Source organism: Saccostrea cucullata, unplaced genomic scaffold (genome assembly GCF_032062105.1).
Source record: "Saccostrea cucullata isolate Sc308-1 unplaced genomic scaffold, CSIRO_AGI_Scuc_v1 ctg732, whole genome shotgun sequence".
In the NCBI taxonomy this organism is placed as follows: domain Eukaryota; kingdom Metazoa; phylum Mollusca; class Bivalvia; order Ostreida; family Ostreidae; genus Saccostrea; species Saccostrea cuccullata.
In genome coordinates this window covers 141674-159487 of record NW_026924338.1, presented here as the reverse complement: position 1 = coordinate 159487, position 17814 = coordinate 141674, and the positions used below count along the sequence as shown (strand labels likewise).

Here is a 17814-nt window from a genome sequence, read left to right as displayed (position 1 = left end):
AAACAGGGAAAATGCACTTTTTCTATGATATTGAACCTGAACTTAAAATTTAAAACCAGGGAAAAGTAATGACTTCAATATACACTTTTTCTAAATGTACAGAAATGCACTTTATAAGGGCATACTGAAACAAAATAGTAGATGTAGATGTACATACACCCATGTACAACGTACTTAAAAAGGATGATGTGGTGGTATATACAACTAATCACTTTAACAGTAAAGCATGAAAGTAAATAATTTATGCAAAGCATAAAGTAACGAGCACACTATAATATATGGATAAATCACATATTGACAGATAATCATGAAAGTGTTACAAGGTAAAATGAATAGAAAAAATTCATGTTACAGTTGTACATCGCACCTTTAACTTAATAGAGCATGTGTTGGATAAAACATGTCAATTGACATTGACAATTACATATTAAAGAAATCGCCATCAGTGAATCATAACTTGCCCTACTTTAAACAAACCGCCATACAGATACTGATCAAACAGTGTTATTAACATGTGCATGACAAATTTCATACATATAGAAAATCTGAATTGACCAGGTAATATGTAAAACAATCAATCACAACTTTGCAACACTAGAAAACCATAAATGTTTTGATAAAACAATGTTGAAACATGTACAAAGCACACGTTGAAAACATGTACAGAATTTACCAGAGAACTTGTAAATCTTTCCTATAAACTTCAAGTAAAGCAAACATGTTTTAATAAAATACCTTACATTTTAGAAATTGTTCATACATGTTGAAACATGTACATAATTCACAATCAGTGAATTTCATGTACAAGCTTAATTCAGTAAAGCATTTTTTTCTTCCACTTTTGGATTATATTCTTCACAGTATTCTGTTAAATCTCTTTCTTTTTTGGGAACATTAGGTTTTGAACATATGCATTCTTTTGCTGTCTCTGAGTAACAATGCTCTCTGATGTGGTCATATAGGTACCATTGTCGGGCAGGTTCAAGGCCTTTAATGACTGATGGAGAAGGAAAAGCATCTGGATTCGGAACTTTACTCTTACTGTTCAGTAACATGAAGGTGACATGCTCAGAGGAAGCATTTTCCTGACATGCAATAATTCCTGAATTCTCCGAATCCATGTAGAAATGTAGGTAGTGGATTAGGTACATGTATTTCAGTGGTTTAAAGTACAGTTCTAAATAACTTCCATCCAAAGAAAATGACAGGATCTTTACCATCACCTACAACCTGTGGTATATTATGACCACTTCTGCTGGAAGTCCTAACGGATTCTGCCACCTTAAACACAATCATAGGAAAAATGTTTTGAAACATTGAAACTGGATACCTGTATATTTTCATGCATTTATAATTAAAGTACCTGTGGTATTGTTTCAGCATTGGCGTTTCTCCAGTGCACCTTCCAAACACCAAAAGGCCAGTCTGGCTCAAATTCTGTGTCACCAGCTACCATCATCAAGTATTCTATGGTTCTGTGTAGCCCAGAAGAAAATCTTGGAAACTTAATATCCTTTCCTTTCCTTGAGATGCTGTTGATATATATTGAAAAAAATCATGTAAAGTGTTGATACCACTAATAAAACGAGTGAACACATTACGCACTACCAATTACAGAAATTATAACATCAGCATCAACCTACCTATTAACACTCTCCATACCATAACACAACATTGTTTTTATTTTGCCCTGTGCAATTATCAAAGCGAACCTTGAGATCTGTTTCTCCATGCCCAAACTTATCAACGTAATGGTGCATCATGCTTGTAACACAATTGGCTCCTCTCCCAGGATTAGCTGCTTCATCAATGTGATAAAAGGTCTGTTCCTCTTTAAAATAAGCATGAACACTTAATAACAAATGAAATAAACAACTGTCCAAATATACAAGTTGTAAGTAGTTATGCAGCAATTACATAACACAAGTTTTTCTCCATAGATATGTCAATGTAGTTTATTTTTAAAAATTATAATCATATAAATAAAAATCAAAGATGTTACATGGTAAATGTAACATTGTAATGTTTAAAAAGGGTTCCCCAGAAAAAGAAAAAATCATAATAAAAGGTATAAATGAAATCTTTGTTAAAATAAATGATGTGATATAAGTATTTAGATCATGAATATCTCCAAAAGGAAAAATATTCCTTAGAACAATTTGATGAGGAAAATTACCTGATACTTAAGAGGAGATCGATACCAAAAAATATGGCATTTACGAGGGGTTTCTTAAGTAAATCGGCCCCACTTATTGAGCATGGTGTGGAATATGAACCTGTTGAGCAAAATCCCATGATTAGTGCAAGGCTTTTTGAACGGAATATGGTGGGTTACCTATTAAAAAATCACAATGTTTTTGATACATGTAAAAGATAAATTTTCGTTAAAAAACTTTACTCTGATACAGAAGATACATTGTATTAAAATAAATATTACAAACAAATTATGTGGTTGAGCTCTTCAGCACATTTTGGTTTGAAAACTTACCTGAACGACAGTGAGAAAACAATTCCACTTTAATAATCAGATCAAGCTCATCCTTGTTGACTTGTTTACAGTGCTCTCGGAATTCGATTGCCGATTATACATGTATGTCAAAAACTGTACTGCATGGTTCACCGTAAAACTCCTTACAGCAACATGTATCACTCCTAAAATGGGCCTGGACAACACACTCCCTTGTGTCCTCATCTGTCAGTTCAATATTAACTGGCCATGGATCCACGTCTTCATCATTGTCGAAATCAGATTCAATGTTTTCGTCAGAACTATTTTCGTTTTCGATCACATTGGTACTTTCATTAAAATACAATTCATCTAAAACGTTTAATTCTTCTATGGAACTAAGATCTTGGTTATCTAAAATTCCCTGTGGAATAGAAAAGGTATTTCTTGTCTCCTGACGCATGCTTCCTCGTCTTTTCGCTTTAGATTGACGGCCATATTAGATCACCAATGAAAACAAAAAGAAGGGAAGTAAATCGAAAACTTCCGTTTCATTATTTTTGCGCTTAATTTGAAAATAAAAAAAAACATGTTAGCAGCTTTTGAAACAGACGACATTATTAATAATTATAAAAATTTAAAAAAGAAATTATGATATTAAAAATAATAATAATAAACAGAACTAAGCAAACACATGTCTAACGTTTTAGCGCGCCATGTTTGTATCGGTCATACGGTTGCCATACGGTTCTTGTCATGATCGTGAAATAAAGGAAAAATCTGTCGTCAATTCAGTGTATGAATAATAGACTAACAATTTGCATAAAAAAAAAACGTCAGTCACCATTTGACTAAATGATAAATTGTATGTGCTGACAAGGTTATTGTATCGACCATATAACGTACAAAATGATAACTTTGAACGAGACAGCTGATATTCTTGTTTCATCAATTTGCTTGTCAAATACCTCATTTTAGAAATTGTTCATTTGTAGAGCAGGCTCTTGCGTATCGGAACAACTGAGATATATACAATCCATAAGCAGTTTATAATGAAGGTATACTGCTGCACAAGTAAGGGAAGTTGACGACAGAAAAGTTAAAGTCATTACGATTATCATATAGCTTGGTTCTTAGATATACAGGTAAAGTTCTTGTTATATTTAGATACAAAGAATGGAAATCAGATGATATTTCATATTAAACAGTGCAAAATTGGAGCATTTCTACTAGGGTAGGGTTGTGTAATTTCGACCATCTGGTTAATTTCGACCGTTCATAAATACCTTTATATATTTTGTTTATGGCGTATAATTGTGCATGACATTTATATTATGCAGAAAAAAAAACGTATTTTTGATATATTGTGTCCAAAATAATTTCATTTCCATGAGCGTTATTAAGCTCGTTATTAAGAAATAACATCAAAGAATAGGATTTATCACACGAAAAATTACAGACGAGTATACCGGGTATCTTTTGCCACTACGGAGAACTATTGCCTCAGAAAAATCTTGTATGGAAAGACAATCAATGGATATTCCTGACGTGACATTTATCAAATATTATTTTATAAATGAAATTTATACCTTTTTAATTTATAGTAATTAGTTTCTTACAAATTAAATTGCAAATCAGCTGAACAGAAATCGGTCGAAGTTATCCCTACATGAATACGGCGTCAGTGGGTAACTTCGACCAATGTAAAATGACGCAATTTACTACTATATCTGTCACCAGAAAGAATTCATGACTGTCCGAAAAAAATATTAGGATAAGAATTATGCACATTAATACCTGGTAGAAACTGATACTACAATAGTGAAAAATCATTTGTTTTATTTAAATGCGGTTTAGATGCCTGCACATGTACATGTGTAGCATGCCTTAACCAATTGGCATATCAGCGTCATAGACATACCTGGTGCACTCGATGTCTTCGAATTAAGCAAATTTTGAATATTGTCATTTTTTTGGTCAATATTTTTACTCAATCTTTTATGCTGTACAGCAGAAAAATTTAAATTCAATTTTTTTAGTATATTAAAGCTGACGCAAATTGTCTCCTTTGTATTGGCTCATCGGTCGAAAATACCCCGTGTGCGGTCGAAATTACCCAGCACACATATCTTGTAAATCGAACGCAATAATTTCATATTATGACATAAAAATACATGCAAAATCGATGTAATCTGAGAGATAAAAGGTATTCTGAAGGTAAAAGGATCCAGTAAAAGTTGCAGCATAACATAACAGTGACATACTTTAACAACTCTTAAGTGCAAAAAAATAGTCGGTCGAAATTACACCACCCTACCCTACGTTACCTTTTTCCAACGGGAGATAATTATGAATTAGTGAAAATGAAGTACCACACCCTCTTCCAATTAAAGATAGTTATAAATTAGTAAACAATTAATGGCATTTAAAAAAAAATCTTCTCAAGAACCACAGGGCCAGAGAATATGAGACTCGTGTTTAATCATTCTCAGGTAGCGTAAATTCAAGTTTCTCCAAATCATGACCCGAGGGGGTTGGGCGGGTTCACAATGGCCGACCAAAGTTTTACATGGAAATATATATGATTTTTTTTTAAAATCTTCTTTTCAAGAATAGCAAAGCCATGGTTAGTCATATTTATATGGAAGCATTTTCAGGTAGTGTAGATTCAAGTTTGGTAAAATCATGACCCTTTGGGCTAAGGCGGAGCCACAATGGCTGACCAAAATTTTACATAGAAATATATAGGAAATTTCTATAAGATAATCTTCTTTTCAAGATTAATAAAGCCCTGATTTATCATATTTATATGAAAGCAATTTCAGGTAGTGGAAATTCAATTTTATTCAAATCATGACTCCCGGGCTTGGGCAGGTCCACAAAAGCTTACCAAAGTTTTTCATAGAAATATATAAAAAGGAAAATTATTAAAAAAATCTTTTTCTCAAGAATAACAAAGCCATAATTGATCATATTTATATTGAGGCATCCTCAGGTCGTGTAGATTCATGTTCAAAACATGACACCCGGGGGTTTGGCGCGTCGACAAGGGCTAACCAAAGTTTTACATTGAAATATATAATAAAATTCTTTTGGAATCTTTTCAAGAATAGCAAAGCCTTGATTGATCATATTTATATGGAAGCATCTTCAGTTATTGAAGATTCAAAATTGTTTAAACCATGACACCCGGGTGTTGGGCAGGGCCACACTGGCTGACCAGAGTTTAACATAGACATATATAGAAAAATTCTTCAAAAATCTTCTGAAGAATAGCAAAGCCATGATTGGTCATTTATCTTTTATATGGAAACATTCTCAGGAAGTGTAGATTCAAGTTTGTGCAAATCATACCCTCTCCCCTTTAAGGAATGGTTTGGAGTACTTTTTGGTTTAAACTTTTCAACAATAAACACATTTTTGTTTTCATGCCAGCCACAGTGCCCAGGTGAGCGGTGTGGCCTATAGGCCTATTGTAAAAGTTTTGATGCATTATCTTTTAGTTTGTGTATTGTGTTGAAAATAAAAGAAGGACGTGAACCATTTTCAAAGCATTACCCAGATTAAATAATTGCATCAAAAATTTGAAAAAAACAAATAATGAATCCGTAATGATATATGTAAGGAAGGAAATTGACAATGTATTAATAGAAATGCTCCAATATTGCACTGTTACTGAATTTTGAGCTTTATGATAACATTTTGAATTAAATATGCAATGATGAACGGCAACGTAACTGTACAGAAAACAGCTTAGGGTATTATTACTATTTTATATGCGTGAGAGGACTTTCAAGAAAGAAAAGACTGTAAAATGATGTTTTTATTGTAGTAAATTATTGACCCATTGTCTTTTTCAATGAGAAAAAAAATACCTTTGTGAAATACGACACGGTATATTGTTCTTCTCTTTCCTTTCTTCATAACATAAGGCTAGATTAGCTCATTATTTTGTGGACAAAATGTAAAGGGGTTAATCCCTCATAATCCTTGATAAACCACCTTGATAAGGAGAGTTTTAAGATTGATTTATTGATTGTATATTAACGTCCCTCACGAGAATTCTTCACTCAAATGGAGACACACCATGTAAAGATTTCAAATCTGAAATGTATGGACATTTTCTTTGCCAAATTATTATTGATCTCTTCAGATATCATATTCTTCTTCTTATTTTTTAAGAAAAAAAGGAAATGTATGGTGGTTTATTTGTTGACCCTCCCCAGCCTCCTTAAAATAATTCAAAGAATATATAATGACACACAAAGTTGGATGTATTGGTAGTAAGTAACTATATCATTCAATCATAATGTGTATGTGCATATCATCAAGAAATGTAGAATAATTGATTGATAGTTTGTTGTTAAACATACAATTTCTTCACTCATATAGAGACTCCACCACTAGAGCTACAAACTTTTCCTTTGTTCGGCACTCGGGACCATTGAGTAGTGAGTGATCCTCTTCGTAGATTAAAATTTTCATTTACAGAAGGTATATATATTTTTAGTTTTATTTCATGTATCCACTGCATGACAATAAGGGTTTTTTTGGAAATAAATATCGAATTCGTAATACCGTTCACGGTAGCTCAGTCGGTAGAGCGCTCGCTCCGTGATCGGGAGGTCGTGAGTTCGCATCTCGGCCGCGACCGACCTAGTCGTTAAAATGGGCAGCAACTGTTCCTTCGCCATGCGCTCGGCACTTTGAAGTGAAAGTTGCGGGTCCTTCGGATGAGACCTTAAAAACCGAGGCCCCGTGTCAGCGGCAGGCGTTGGCACGATAAAGATCCCTCACTGCTCAATGGCCCTGAGTGCAGAGTAAATGTCGAAATTTGAAGCCCTTCACCGGCATACGGTGACGTCTCCATATGAGTGAAAAATTCTCGAAAGGGACGTTAAACAATATTCAATCATTCAATCAATCGAATTCGTAATAGAACTCAATTTTTGAAATGAATTGTTGGGATATTTTCTGAATATTTAATTGTTTATGAATTTCAAGTTGAACCAACCATGAAAATGTGCGTATTACAGGTTTGATTGGTCGACACGTGATGCTTACTTCTCGATGGCATCTAATTCCACCAGTGGTGTAATTTTAAGACGTGTTTTTTCTTTCGATTTTTTTTCTAGTGGGTATTTCTGCTTTTTTCCCACGTTCCTTTGATCCATTCAATGAAATAAAGATAAAAACCGAGCGATGAAAATTTACAAAAATGTTTAAACAACTGCAGTTTTTTGGAAATGCTTACTAACGTGTACACAGATTGGCTTAATAGCACTGTTTTTTCTTCAATTTTTTTATAAACTTATAAAGAAATTAATTTCTTAAATTAATGTTTGACATTTCCATTGTCTTGCAAACAATGAGTATTGTCAAATCCTACATTGATTCAGTCACCCATGTTCAAACCATACTTCTGAATGAAGTGTTTTATTATAATCTTAAGATAAAATACCATAGATAATTTCCGGTCATAATCTTAATAGATATGGTATGGTAGCAGTACTCAATTAAATTTCTTACAATTGTATACTAGTTCTATATGATGTTAAATCTTTATTGTACGTAATATGTAATTTTAAATTTCATAATTATTTATTGATACTTATTCAAGTGAAATATGTGACAAAGATATATTCCCATCGGACGTGCTTAATCTAACGGAAGAACAATATATAAAAGAGGATATCATACTGGCTTTTATTTAAATTCTTAAACAAGGAAGGATATTATATAAGTATGTGCATGTATAAAGCATTAAAAACTACTTAAATTGTCAATATCATTCTTATGTCATGTACAAATATGAAAATAAAACCGTGTACAGTTTTGTTCCTTTACTTTATGTTCTGTGCTTTGACAATCATTGCAAGCACAACATGTGATGGGTAAAAATACTTTCATAGCTATATATTTCCTTATGAGTCCATGCTAGAATTTTGAGAAGATTTGGTTCATTTTTTTTATTTGATGCTGTATTTTTTTCTGTAGAAAAAGCGGGGTAACATGCTGTTTTGGATACAAATGGAGCAACGAACGCCAAAATTGCATCAGTAAGTTTTATCAATATGCAATGAAATTGTTTCATGTAATTTCGAGGATGGTACAAGACGATATCAATGTATCTATTATAATATAAATAATATATTAATAATATTAATTCGGACTCAATTATACAATCCTTCATAGAATGTAGTCCTGGATACTTCGGAAACAATTGTTCCCAGACTTGTCCACATCCAACTTACGGTGATAAGTGTAAGAACATCTGCAATTGTGACACAGATTCATGCCAACATGACGTTGGATGCATCAGTAAAATGGGTAAGATCTTTTTGGTGGTATTTTTAGGCTTTGCATATATATAATCACAGATTTTTCTCTTTTCAATCATCCATAAAAAACCATGAGATTTACTAAAGATGCATTTTTTTAACTTTTCAAAAGTATTTTAAGAGACAGTTATGCTTATTTGTAACTTCCAAAAATACATGTATATTATGTCTTAGATGGGTAAACAATGTAAAGCAAAATTAGATGAAGAAAATTGTTAAGCATATGACAAAACAAATTAAAATCAATTATTTAATTATAATTTCTAAAATTAATTAAAACTCCGTTTTATAACATAACCAGAATATCAAAAATCTTAAATACCTTTTAGTCCCTTCTAGTAGTTATTAAAATATATTTAGAAGTTAACAACGAATGGATGTGAGACATGAAAAAACAATTAGAAAAATCGACATATTTCCTTACCTTCCTGATGCATTTGTGTTTTCTAGAACGTAAAAAAAGTTTTTCAGGTTACAAAGTATTTTAGTGATACTGCATATATCTAAGAGACACCGAAAACAATAAGCCAAAGAGGAGACATAGTCTATCCTGCATTCTACTTTGATAGTCTTTTTTATAGGCTTGCTCCACTTATTGAGAAGCCCCAACAAACTTGTGTTTTTCATGAGTTGAGATGAAACATTAATAGAAAACTAAACATTCGTCACCTGTTACATTTTACTGGTTGACAAAATATTGATCCGGGGATAACAAAGTCAATAAATATTTGTTATTTGCCCGAAAATCGTCGCTGCAGTTGTGCAAACTGAACAATGTGTGTGTTATATTTAAAGTGTTTTTCACCGCGATATTTTTTAAAATAATTATTTTTACATATATGCAAAACCCATTTTTTATCAAATTTGGTAAGTAACAATTAATAATTAATAATCATTCCAATTGTTGTTACACTTAGACTTTTGATTTTTAGCGTGAATTTTATTTATTTTTAAATTATGACGTATCCTTTATGGACCATTTAAGATTTGTGACGTCAAATCAAAATCCACAATTAAACCCGTTGATCCTGTCGTCCATGATATTGTGTACTAAGAGTTTTCTACACATTCTGTAATAAAAAAAACATTCAAAACAAGGGTTAAAAATAGTGACCTCTCTTGCCTCGACATAAAATTACTCTTCTTTTTCCCATGTACCAAATATTGTTTACATAAGAACAGATGAAACACAAATATCTGATGAATTCAAAAGCGGATCCCAGGCCGGGCATGTCCCCCCCCCCCCCCTCCCTGAATATTTTTGTATATAAAACTTATATGCCCATTATTTCAAAATCAAGGAAAAACATCTTATTTGAAATAATTTGTCAGCTTTCGGGGGCTTTGTCCCTGGACCCCTAATAGGGCCTTGCCCTAGACCCACTGGAGACTTCAGTGCGCTCCCATCCCGTTACAGAATTCCTGATCCGTCAATGCAATTCCCAAATTTATCAAGGTCCTGGGTTCTTACGACCATCAAATATTATGTTGGATACATAGTTGGATACATGTGTGGACATTTTTCTTAACCCGCTCTTATACAATTTTATTAAATCTTATATAGTTCTATTTATTTATACAAAAATATCAAGTTAAATCGTTTTCTTTTTAGAGAAAACATCTACGAAACAGGCGACGTCTTATCAGAAAACGAAATCAACCAATAGCACCGACAACTTTATTTTTACTTCGCTCCGATTTTCTACAAGTGTTGGAATTACATTTAAGGGTGAAACTCACCTAACTGATATTTCCACACATTCCCATGATAGATTTGAAAATAGAAATCAAACGTTTTTCTGGGAAGATCCAAACAGTGGAAAGAGCAATACAACAATCCTCATGGTTACACAAGTGACTGTTGTAGTAATACTGTTCCTATTTGTATGTTTAATTATTGTGTATGTAGTGAAAAAGTCTAGAAATGCTTGCAAGTTTCTAAAAAATAAAAACCAGAAAAAGGTAGCTGATAAAACTGACCATTACCTTTCCTTAGAAGATGTAGAACCATTGCTCTCTTATGACATCATTAACGGTTCACTCTTCAATGGTCTTGCGGAAGTGAAAATAAACTTTGACATGGAACGAAAACAGTACGTACTCGGACTAAGAACACAAATTGATGAGAAAGAGCGACAAAGAACAACTTCAATGAACAAGCAAACTATGAACACGGTTGAAGTGCTAAAAGCGACAACTGAAGATGATGCTTCTTCTTCTAAAGAGTTCACAAGCTATGACGAACCTACTGGAAAGGTCGACGTAAGAAAGAATTTCGGGAGACATGAATCCACTGCCTCATATCTGCTGGTCGTTCCTGATAACTATTCTGGCGACTGTACATCTCGTCCACCTGAGATAAACTGCATCGATAAACAAAATTGATATCAATGTGCCAACAATATTTTAAAGTTTGAATCTGAATAATCTTCAAAATAGTTGAATTTTGATATGAAAATGAAAATCTCTGGATGTTCCATATGCATTATGATGTTTGATTAATTTCAAGCCCCCACCCCCATCCCCCCCCCAACCCCCCGAAAAAAAAACAAACAAACAAACATTTCTGATACAGGCTCGTTTACTTATATATGAATCATATGGCAACTTCTTAATTAACAAGGAAATGTAAAACATTGTTAATTTCCTTATATATATGTTAAACAATTTGTGACTGTTCCCGAAAAATAGGCAGGCGGATAAACTTTTATAACAGGAAAATGGTATAAGCGTGTATTTTCGAAGAATTTCTACAAAAATAGTTCATAAGTCGTTGCTACAGTGTTGAACGAGATTTATGATTTAAAAAAAAGTTTTCATCCAGAAATTAAAGTAAGATATTGATTGGATACCTAAGTAGTTTATACTATATGCATTACTGTTGTTTCCATAAACAAGAGACCCATGGGCTACGTCAATCACCTCACTGTGGCTAACAAAAAGCAAAAATCAATCTAGCAGGTAGGGCATGTAAAAGGCATTTTGGGGACGGGTTTTGAATAAACTTGATTCTACTATAGCAAAGGATTCTTACATATTTTTTGGACTTGCTATGGCTTTTTCCCAATCAGTTTGAACTTTCATTTTGGTCCCACCCTATCCCAAAAGTTTATGATTTGAACAAGCTTGAATTTATACTACCTGAGGATGATTCCTTATAAATATTACCGATCGTGGGTATATTCCTTTGTAAAACTTTGATTGTCCATTGTCGCCCCATCCGTCTCCAGCGGTCATGATATGAACAACTTGAATCTACACTACCTGAGGGTGTTTCCATATAAATATGATTAATCGTGGCTTTGTTGTTCTTGAGAAATAATAATAAAAAAAAATACACTACCCGAAGACGCTTCCACATTATTTTATCTTTCCCAACTCAATTGTTCTTGAGAAAAAGATTTTTAGAAAATGCCACAAAATTTTCACTATTTCTTTATTATATATCTCCATTTGAATGAGGATGTAGGCCTTCATTTGAACAAATTTGAATCCCCTTCACACAGGGGTGCTTTGTGGCAAATTTGGTGGTTCTGGAGAAGAAGTCGAGAATATGAAAAAGTTTACAAACGGACGGACAGCTAGAAAGACAGACAGATAGATGGACAGTAAGTCGGACTACAGACAAATTGTAATCAAAATAGCTCACTTGAGCTTTCAGCTCAGGTGAGCTTATAAAACAAGATTTCCATGATGGATACACCTGTAAATATTATTCAATGATTTTTCTTTAAAAAAATAATTAAAACACAAAATAATGAATATGAATGTACAGCAAAATTATTTTGTAATTTTATTCATAGTAAATAAAATGTAATTTAAACGTTCTTGATGGCTTCCATTCTATTATTTGCATGAAAGTTCATACACAATAACAGCATTTCTGCTTATGCCATTGGGTTAATGAGCTGGGCTGATTTCGGGTAAATCGTTTTTCATAAAGTTTTCCATTACATCACATGTTGTCGTTCATCGGTATAAATCATCGCCGCTTAAAACAAAGTCATGTGCATATTTCGTCGACGAAATTATTTTCCTATCTTCATTGCTCATTTAATCATCCACCGATTAGAGATGCTTAAGGATCATTATTTGTAGTTGATTTTTTTTTTATTAATCACATAGAAGTGTCTCACTAAAGATAAAAACTCATGATGTGTCACCGTTTATGTACGCTTAAAATAAAATATGATATACAAAAACTGTGTATAGATTGAACTTGTGTATAAATAAGTTTTTTTTTAAAGATTGTATGTAGAAAATCAACTGAAATGTATTTATCAAGGAACACATTTTTAAGCATTTAAGTAAATTATTGAAAAATCAAATTGTACCATTTTATTTGTCGAAACAAATAATCATGCATTGCCATTAATCGACATTTATTTATAAAACATTAGCACAGCTTACTTGGATATATTCACGAACTCATTGTGTTACCTATTTCTTTACATTTATTTCCATGTCCGTTTATGAGAAACAATCGCCAAGATTTTCTTTTAGACATCGGGTTGAAGCCACCTGACTTTCTAGAACTTTCAACAAATAGCGAGATCGGACATAAACGGAAAGGATTTGCACAGTTTGCTTTTTAATCAATGACCAAAGCTTTTTTTCTTTTATATCGTTTAAATCAAGTTTTGATTGAATAATTCATAAATGACGTTTTACGAATTGATTAATCGTTTGCTTGTTGTTACTTTTTTTAAGTGCCAATTACTTTGATTCGCCACCACTTTTCTCTCTTCAGTGCTATTTCGAGGGTGTTGTTCGAAAATGAAAGTATACTTTTAATTAAATTTACGATAATTTCTATGCAAGTGAAATCTGAATATAGTTTACAGACATCACCTTATACCTAGTGTATTCCTACAGGCTTTAGTAAGAACTCTTGTGCAGCCGTTTCAGAGCTTATTTGCCAAATTTGTTAATTTATAAGTATAGATTTGTTTGTAAATTATTTTATTCTTATTATAAAGAATTAAAAAGATATTTTTTTAATATAATTTCAAACAGTTTAATAAGTTTTGCCATATTTTTTTTTTACAATCAATGTGTTTTTTACCTTTTTTTTTGTCTTCGTGGTAAGATTCCTCATTGTTCATTGACACTGACCACCGAGTATAGGACAACATTTTTAGCTCTCTATCGTCAAGTTGTGGGGTCTCTATATGAGGAGTTAAAAGCAACATATTGATGGACTTACAGACGAGCTTTCGGATGAGATCGTACAAACGAAAGTCCCATGTCGCATTAACAGTTGACAGGGATAAGATTCCTGTCTGCTTAATCTTTCTGAATGAGATTATATGTTTATTTTTGCAACCTCCCACCTCCAAGGGGTAGAAACTCCTTATGAGTGGAATATCTGATGTTTACAATTTCATTTTGCTTAACCCCTTCACTTCCGTACCGGTCAAATTGACCGGTGGCGCGTTAAAACACGACTTCGCGAAAATAAGATCTCCGTATCTATTTTATGGTAGCACGAAGGTATATAAACTATATATCGTCTTTTTGGAAATTTTCTCTACTTTTAAAATATCTAAAAAGATTATGTCTTGATTGCCGATATTTAATCGATTTTACGTTGTGAAGACAAACGTGACTTTTTGAAAATGGCGTAATTTTCCAAAGCAATTGCCGATTTTCCAGACGATTGACATTTTTTTCCTGTTTAACTTTATAAGAAAAGTATGGTATATTCTTAAAGCATATTTTCTCTGTTTTTAAAATATGTAAAAATTATTGTTGTTACTTTAAAGTATATTTTAAAAACAAGAATTTTCTTGCACTTATGTGTTTTTTCTCGATTTTATTCGTAATGTTTAAACAAAACTCAGTTTTAAGTTTATTTCTGTGTTGAAATAGGGAAAACAAAATAAAGCTGGTAAAAGTAGAGAAAATTTCCTTTCCAACAAGCCCTTACAGGCCTTCTTACACTCAGTATTTTCTTAATTACGATAATTTGAATTTGTGACCTTCGCATAGTTTTTATGGAAAAATCGGTCAATATTTACATGTAACGTCAAGGTCGATATTGTTGCGTCCTACTCGAAAAAACAAATTCTTTTATAAGACTTTTTTGACCATTTAAATATATTTTTTACTTAAATAAATTCATAATACAAAAAATAGATTTCAAAAAACAAATATATACTATCGTTCTGCCTTTTGTGAATAAGAAATGTTAATTTATTCATCTACATGTAATGATGTATATATTTCATGTAGTGATATAACGTTTCAATGTTGATAAAATTGTAGATTCCCTAATCGTCGATCTTTACTAAAAAAAAATCAGATTTTTAATATTGTTGTATCTTATTATACTGTATACTTAATTTGCAATTTAGTTAGATCTATATTGGCACGAAAGTTCACGATACAAAAACTCGCATTTATAAATAAATACGACTCATCACTGTTTGAGTTGATACGAATACGCCAGTTTCGAGATTGTAACTCTCCTATGATAGAGGCGCGAAAAGTATCCATTTCAGCATGGAGGTGGGACAGGTTGTTTTTGTATACAGGCGTGCATCAATAAATGAACGATATTTATGGCTTTTAAAATTTACTGAATGTTATAGAAAGATAATAATGTTAAGCAGTGATGCATTTGATGATTTTATCAAGCTCAACTATGCATATTTACAAATCTACTTTCAATTATAGGGTACTTGAAAACGAAAGAAACGTCGTATTCTTTATAAAAAGTAACTGATTTTCTTGATTGTTCAAACATTTTCTTAAAAACTTAGTGGGTTATTTGAAGTTATAATAAGGAAAAGGATCAATGTGTCATATGGATTGCCGACATGTAATGATAAGATTGCATTTGTACCGTATTTACTAGAGGTCCATATCTGTTCCCTCGTCTGAAAAGTCTCACATCCACTGACATTTTCTTTTTTGTTACGATTTCTTTGCTTTAAAAAATTACGCCTTTAAACTAATTTGGTTATTCCCGAGTTGTAAAGTACATCCTTACAATCATGTGGTTATCATAAACCAGTATATCCATGATGCAATGTATCCGATATAAATTACTGTCCCACCTGTTTGTTTACGCGGCAACGAAACTCGCCTCCTCAACGAAAGAGCGCACCATGGGAGATAATCTCGAAACTTGCGTATTGAAATAACCACGTGTTTCCGCTGTGGTGTAAACATGATGGTGATCCGAAATCTGAACGTCAATTTTCATGATTATTTCACGACGAAGATCATCACATCAATGAATCAAAAAATACGGACATGCCTTTGGTATTAGCAGGTGAGAATACGTGTACATTGACTGAATAGTTTCAGTTTAAAACGCATTAGTTCACGTTCAAAAGAAAATACTAGATCTTCCTTCATGTTTCAGTGTGCGTATATCGTATTGTTCAACCAATTTTGTGTTGCTTTTGAACTTTGATGTTTTTGACAATCACGCGTAAGTTCAAAGTAAAATCAAAGTTGCCATAATAATGGATAGTTGTTTTCAGTATGTGTGTACCAGTGTGTACATGTACGACTTTCACATTGAATTTTTAGGGTGCAGGCACCATATGCAACAATATACTTTCATCTGTGAATACCCACTTGCTAAGCCCACCATGAACTACGAAGGCCAGTTAATATGTAAGGACACCAATGAACAGGTAAATTTTTGTTTTGGTGTTGAAAATTTCTGTATATTCTAAAATTTCAAAAAATAAAGTCAAATTTCATTTGTGTCATTCTCATGATATTGCATTCATACAAGTTTATAAACATTTGATTTATATTTTGAAAAATAAGTGTTTGAAACACATAATACAGTGTACTCATGATGCTTGATTATTCATACAAACACATTATTTAAACATGTAATATCTATTTGAATGAATGCCGAGATATGGAACAAGCTGTTTTTATTGACTGCTGTTACTGCATAAAGTATGTGGTTAGAATTTCCATTTTCTCAATTTTTTAGACTCTTTCCAATTATCGTACATCATAATTATACATGGGTGGTCAAACTCATTGGATGGTTTATCAACAATCCCATTCTCACGAACAGCCTTGCCCCAGGAATTTTGCCCTGAAGTAACATTTGCAGTCAATTGTCTCCTTTCTTTTTACAACCTTGGCAGCCATGCAGGTATGCAATCTATGAAAGCCATATAGGGACAAAAATTTTTAAAAAATTATAAAAGTAAACCAAGTTCTTGATTTATGTAAACCAAGTTCTTGATTTATGCAATCCGGTCTCTCGGATTGACAATCTGTTATAACAGATTGCCAATTCATTCTCACAGATTATCAATTTGTTCCCTCAAATTACACAATACGCTATCTCAGATTGTATAATTCATTCTCCTAGTTTAAACGATTCGTTCCCTCAGAATGTAAACCCTTCCCATGATTTCACATGTTTCATTAAAATTATTTATCCGTACATATCAGATATGGTAATACATGTTTAAAGAATAGAATATTGTACATGTAGTATTTTACATCCTACCTTTTATTACATATAACGGTCCAAAATGAGAAAAATACATGAATATTTTCAAATCCATATCCTTATACTGATATTTGTACAACAAAAAATCTTTTGGGTTTTTGTGTTACATGTATATTAGAATAATTAAAAGTCCTAAATAGTAAAAGTGAATATGGGTCCTGTGTAATATATTTCTAAAATAAATATACGTTGAATTAGTTATGAAAGAGGTTGGTAACAACCGGTTGCTGAAACAAAATAAACAGAACGCACTAATTGATTAAAATGGTTGGATGTATCTGTACATATATGTAATGAAATTCAAGAGCACAGATTGCCAAAATCATAAGACTGACGTTGTAACAAATCGAGACCTCGAATTATTAATCTGTGAAAAAAAATTACCGGTATGTAATTCGAGATCTCAAATTATGAATTGAGGGGGCAAATTAGTAATCAGTAAGATTGGATTGTGTAATTTGAGATCTCGAATTATAAATCGAGGGAACGATTTCAAATTAGTAATCCATGGGATTGGATTGTCTAATTCG

General features: G+C 32.4%; 1 protein-coding gene and 1 long non-coding RNA gene across 3 annotated transcripts; both read left to right on the top strand.

The window, feature by feature from the left end:
- Window positions 1-8258: 8258 nt before the first annotated feature.
- Window positions 8259-11298, top strand: LOC134266241 (uncharacterized). Of its 2 annotated transcripts, XM_062748464.1 has the most exons (4): window positions 8259-8340; window positions 8444-8505; window positions 8642-8776; window positions 10400-11298. In XM_062748464.1, exons 1-4 carry the CDS (start codon window positions 8297-8299, stop codon window positions 11170-11172), a joined length of 1014 nt encoding a protein of 337 aa, XP_062604448.1. In that variant the 5' UTR covers window positions 8259-8296; the 3' UTR covers window positions 11173-11298. The 2 variants fall into 2 exon arrangements, with proteins under 2 accessions (XP_062604448.1, XP_062604449.1); XM_062748465.1 differs by lacking the exon at window positions 8642-8776.
- A 4650-nt stretch (window positions 11299-15948) lies between these two features.
- On the top strand, window positions 15949-16913 carry LOC134266240 (uncharacterized). Its single transcript, XR_009991928.1, has 3 exons — window positions 15949-16066; window positions 16330-16416; window positions 16751-16913. It is a non-coding gene; the product is annotated as an uncharacterized LOC134266240 (long non-coding RNA).
- The last annotated feature ends 901 nt before the right edge of the window (window positions 16914-17814 follow it).

Coding starts and splice junctions, on each gene's coding strand:
- LOC134266241 (XM_062748464.1), top strand. CDS start 8,297: ATGTTCTGTGCTTTGACAATCATTGCAAGCACAACATGTGATGG. Junction 8,506..8,641: donor CGAACGCCAAAATTGCATCA/GTAAGTTTTATC, acceptor AATCCTTCATAG/AATGTAGTCCTGGATACTTC. Junction 8,777..10,399: donor TGGATGCATCAGTAAAATGG/GTAAGATCTTTT, acceptor TTTTCTTTTTAG/AGAAAACATCTACGAAACAG.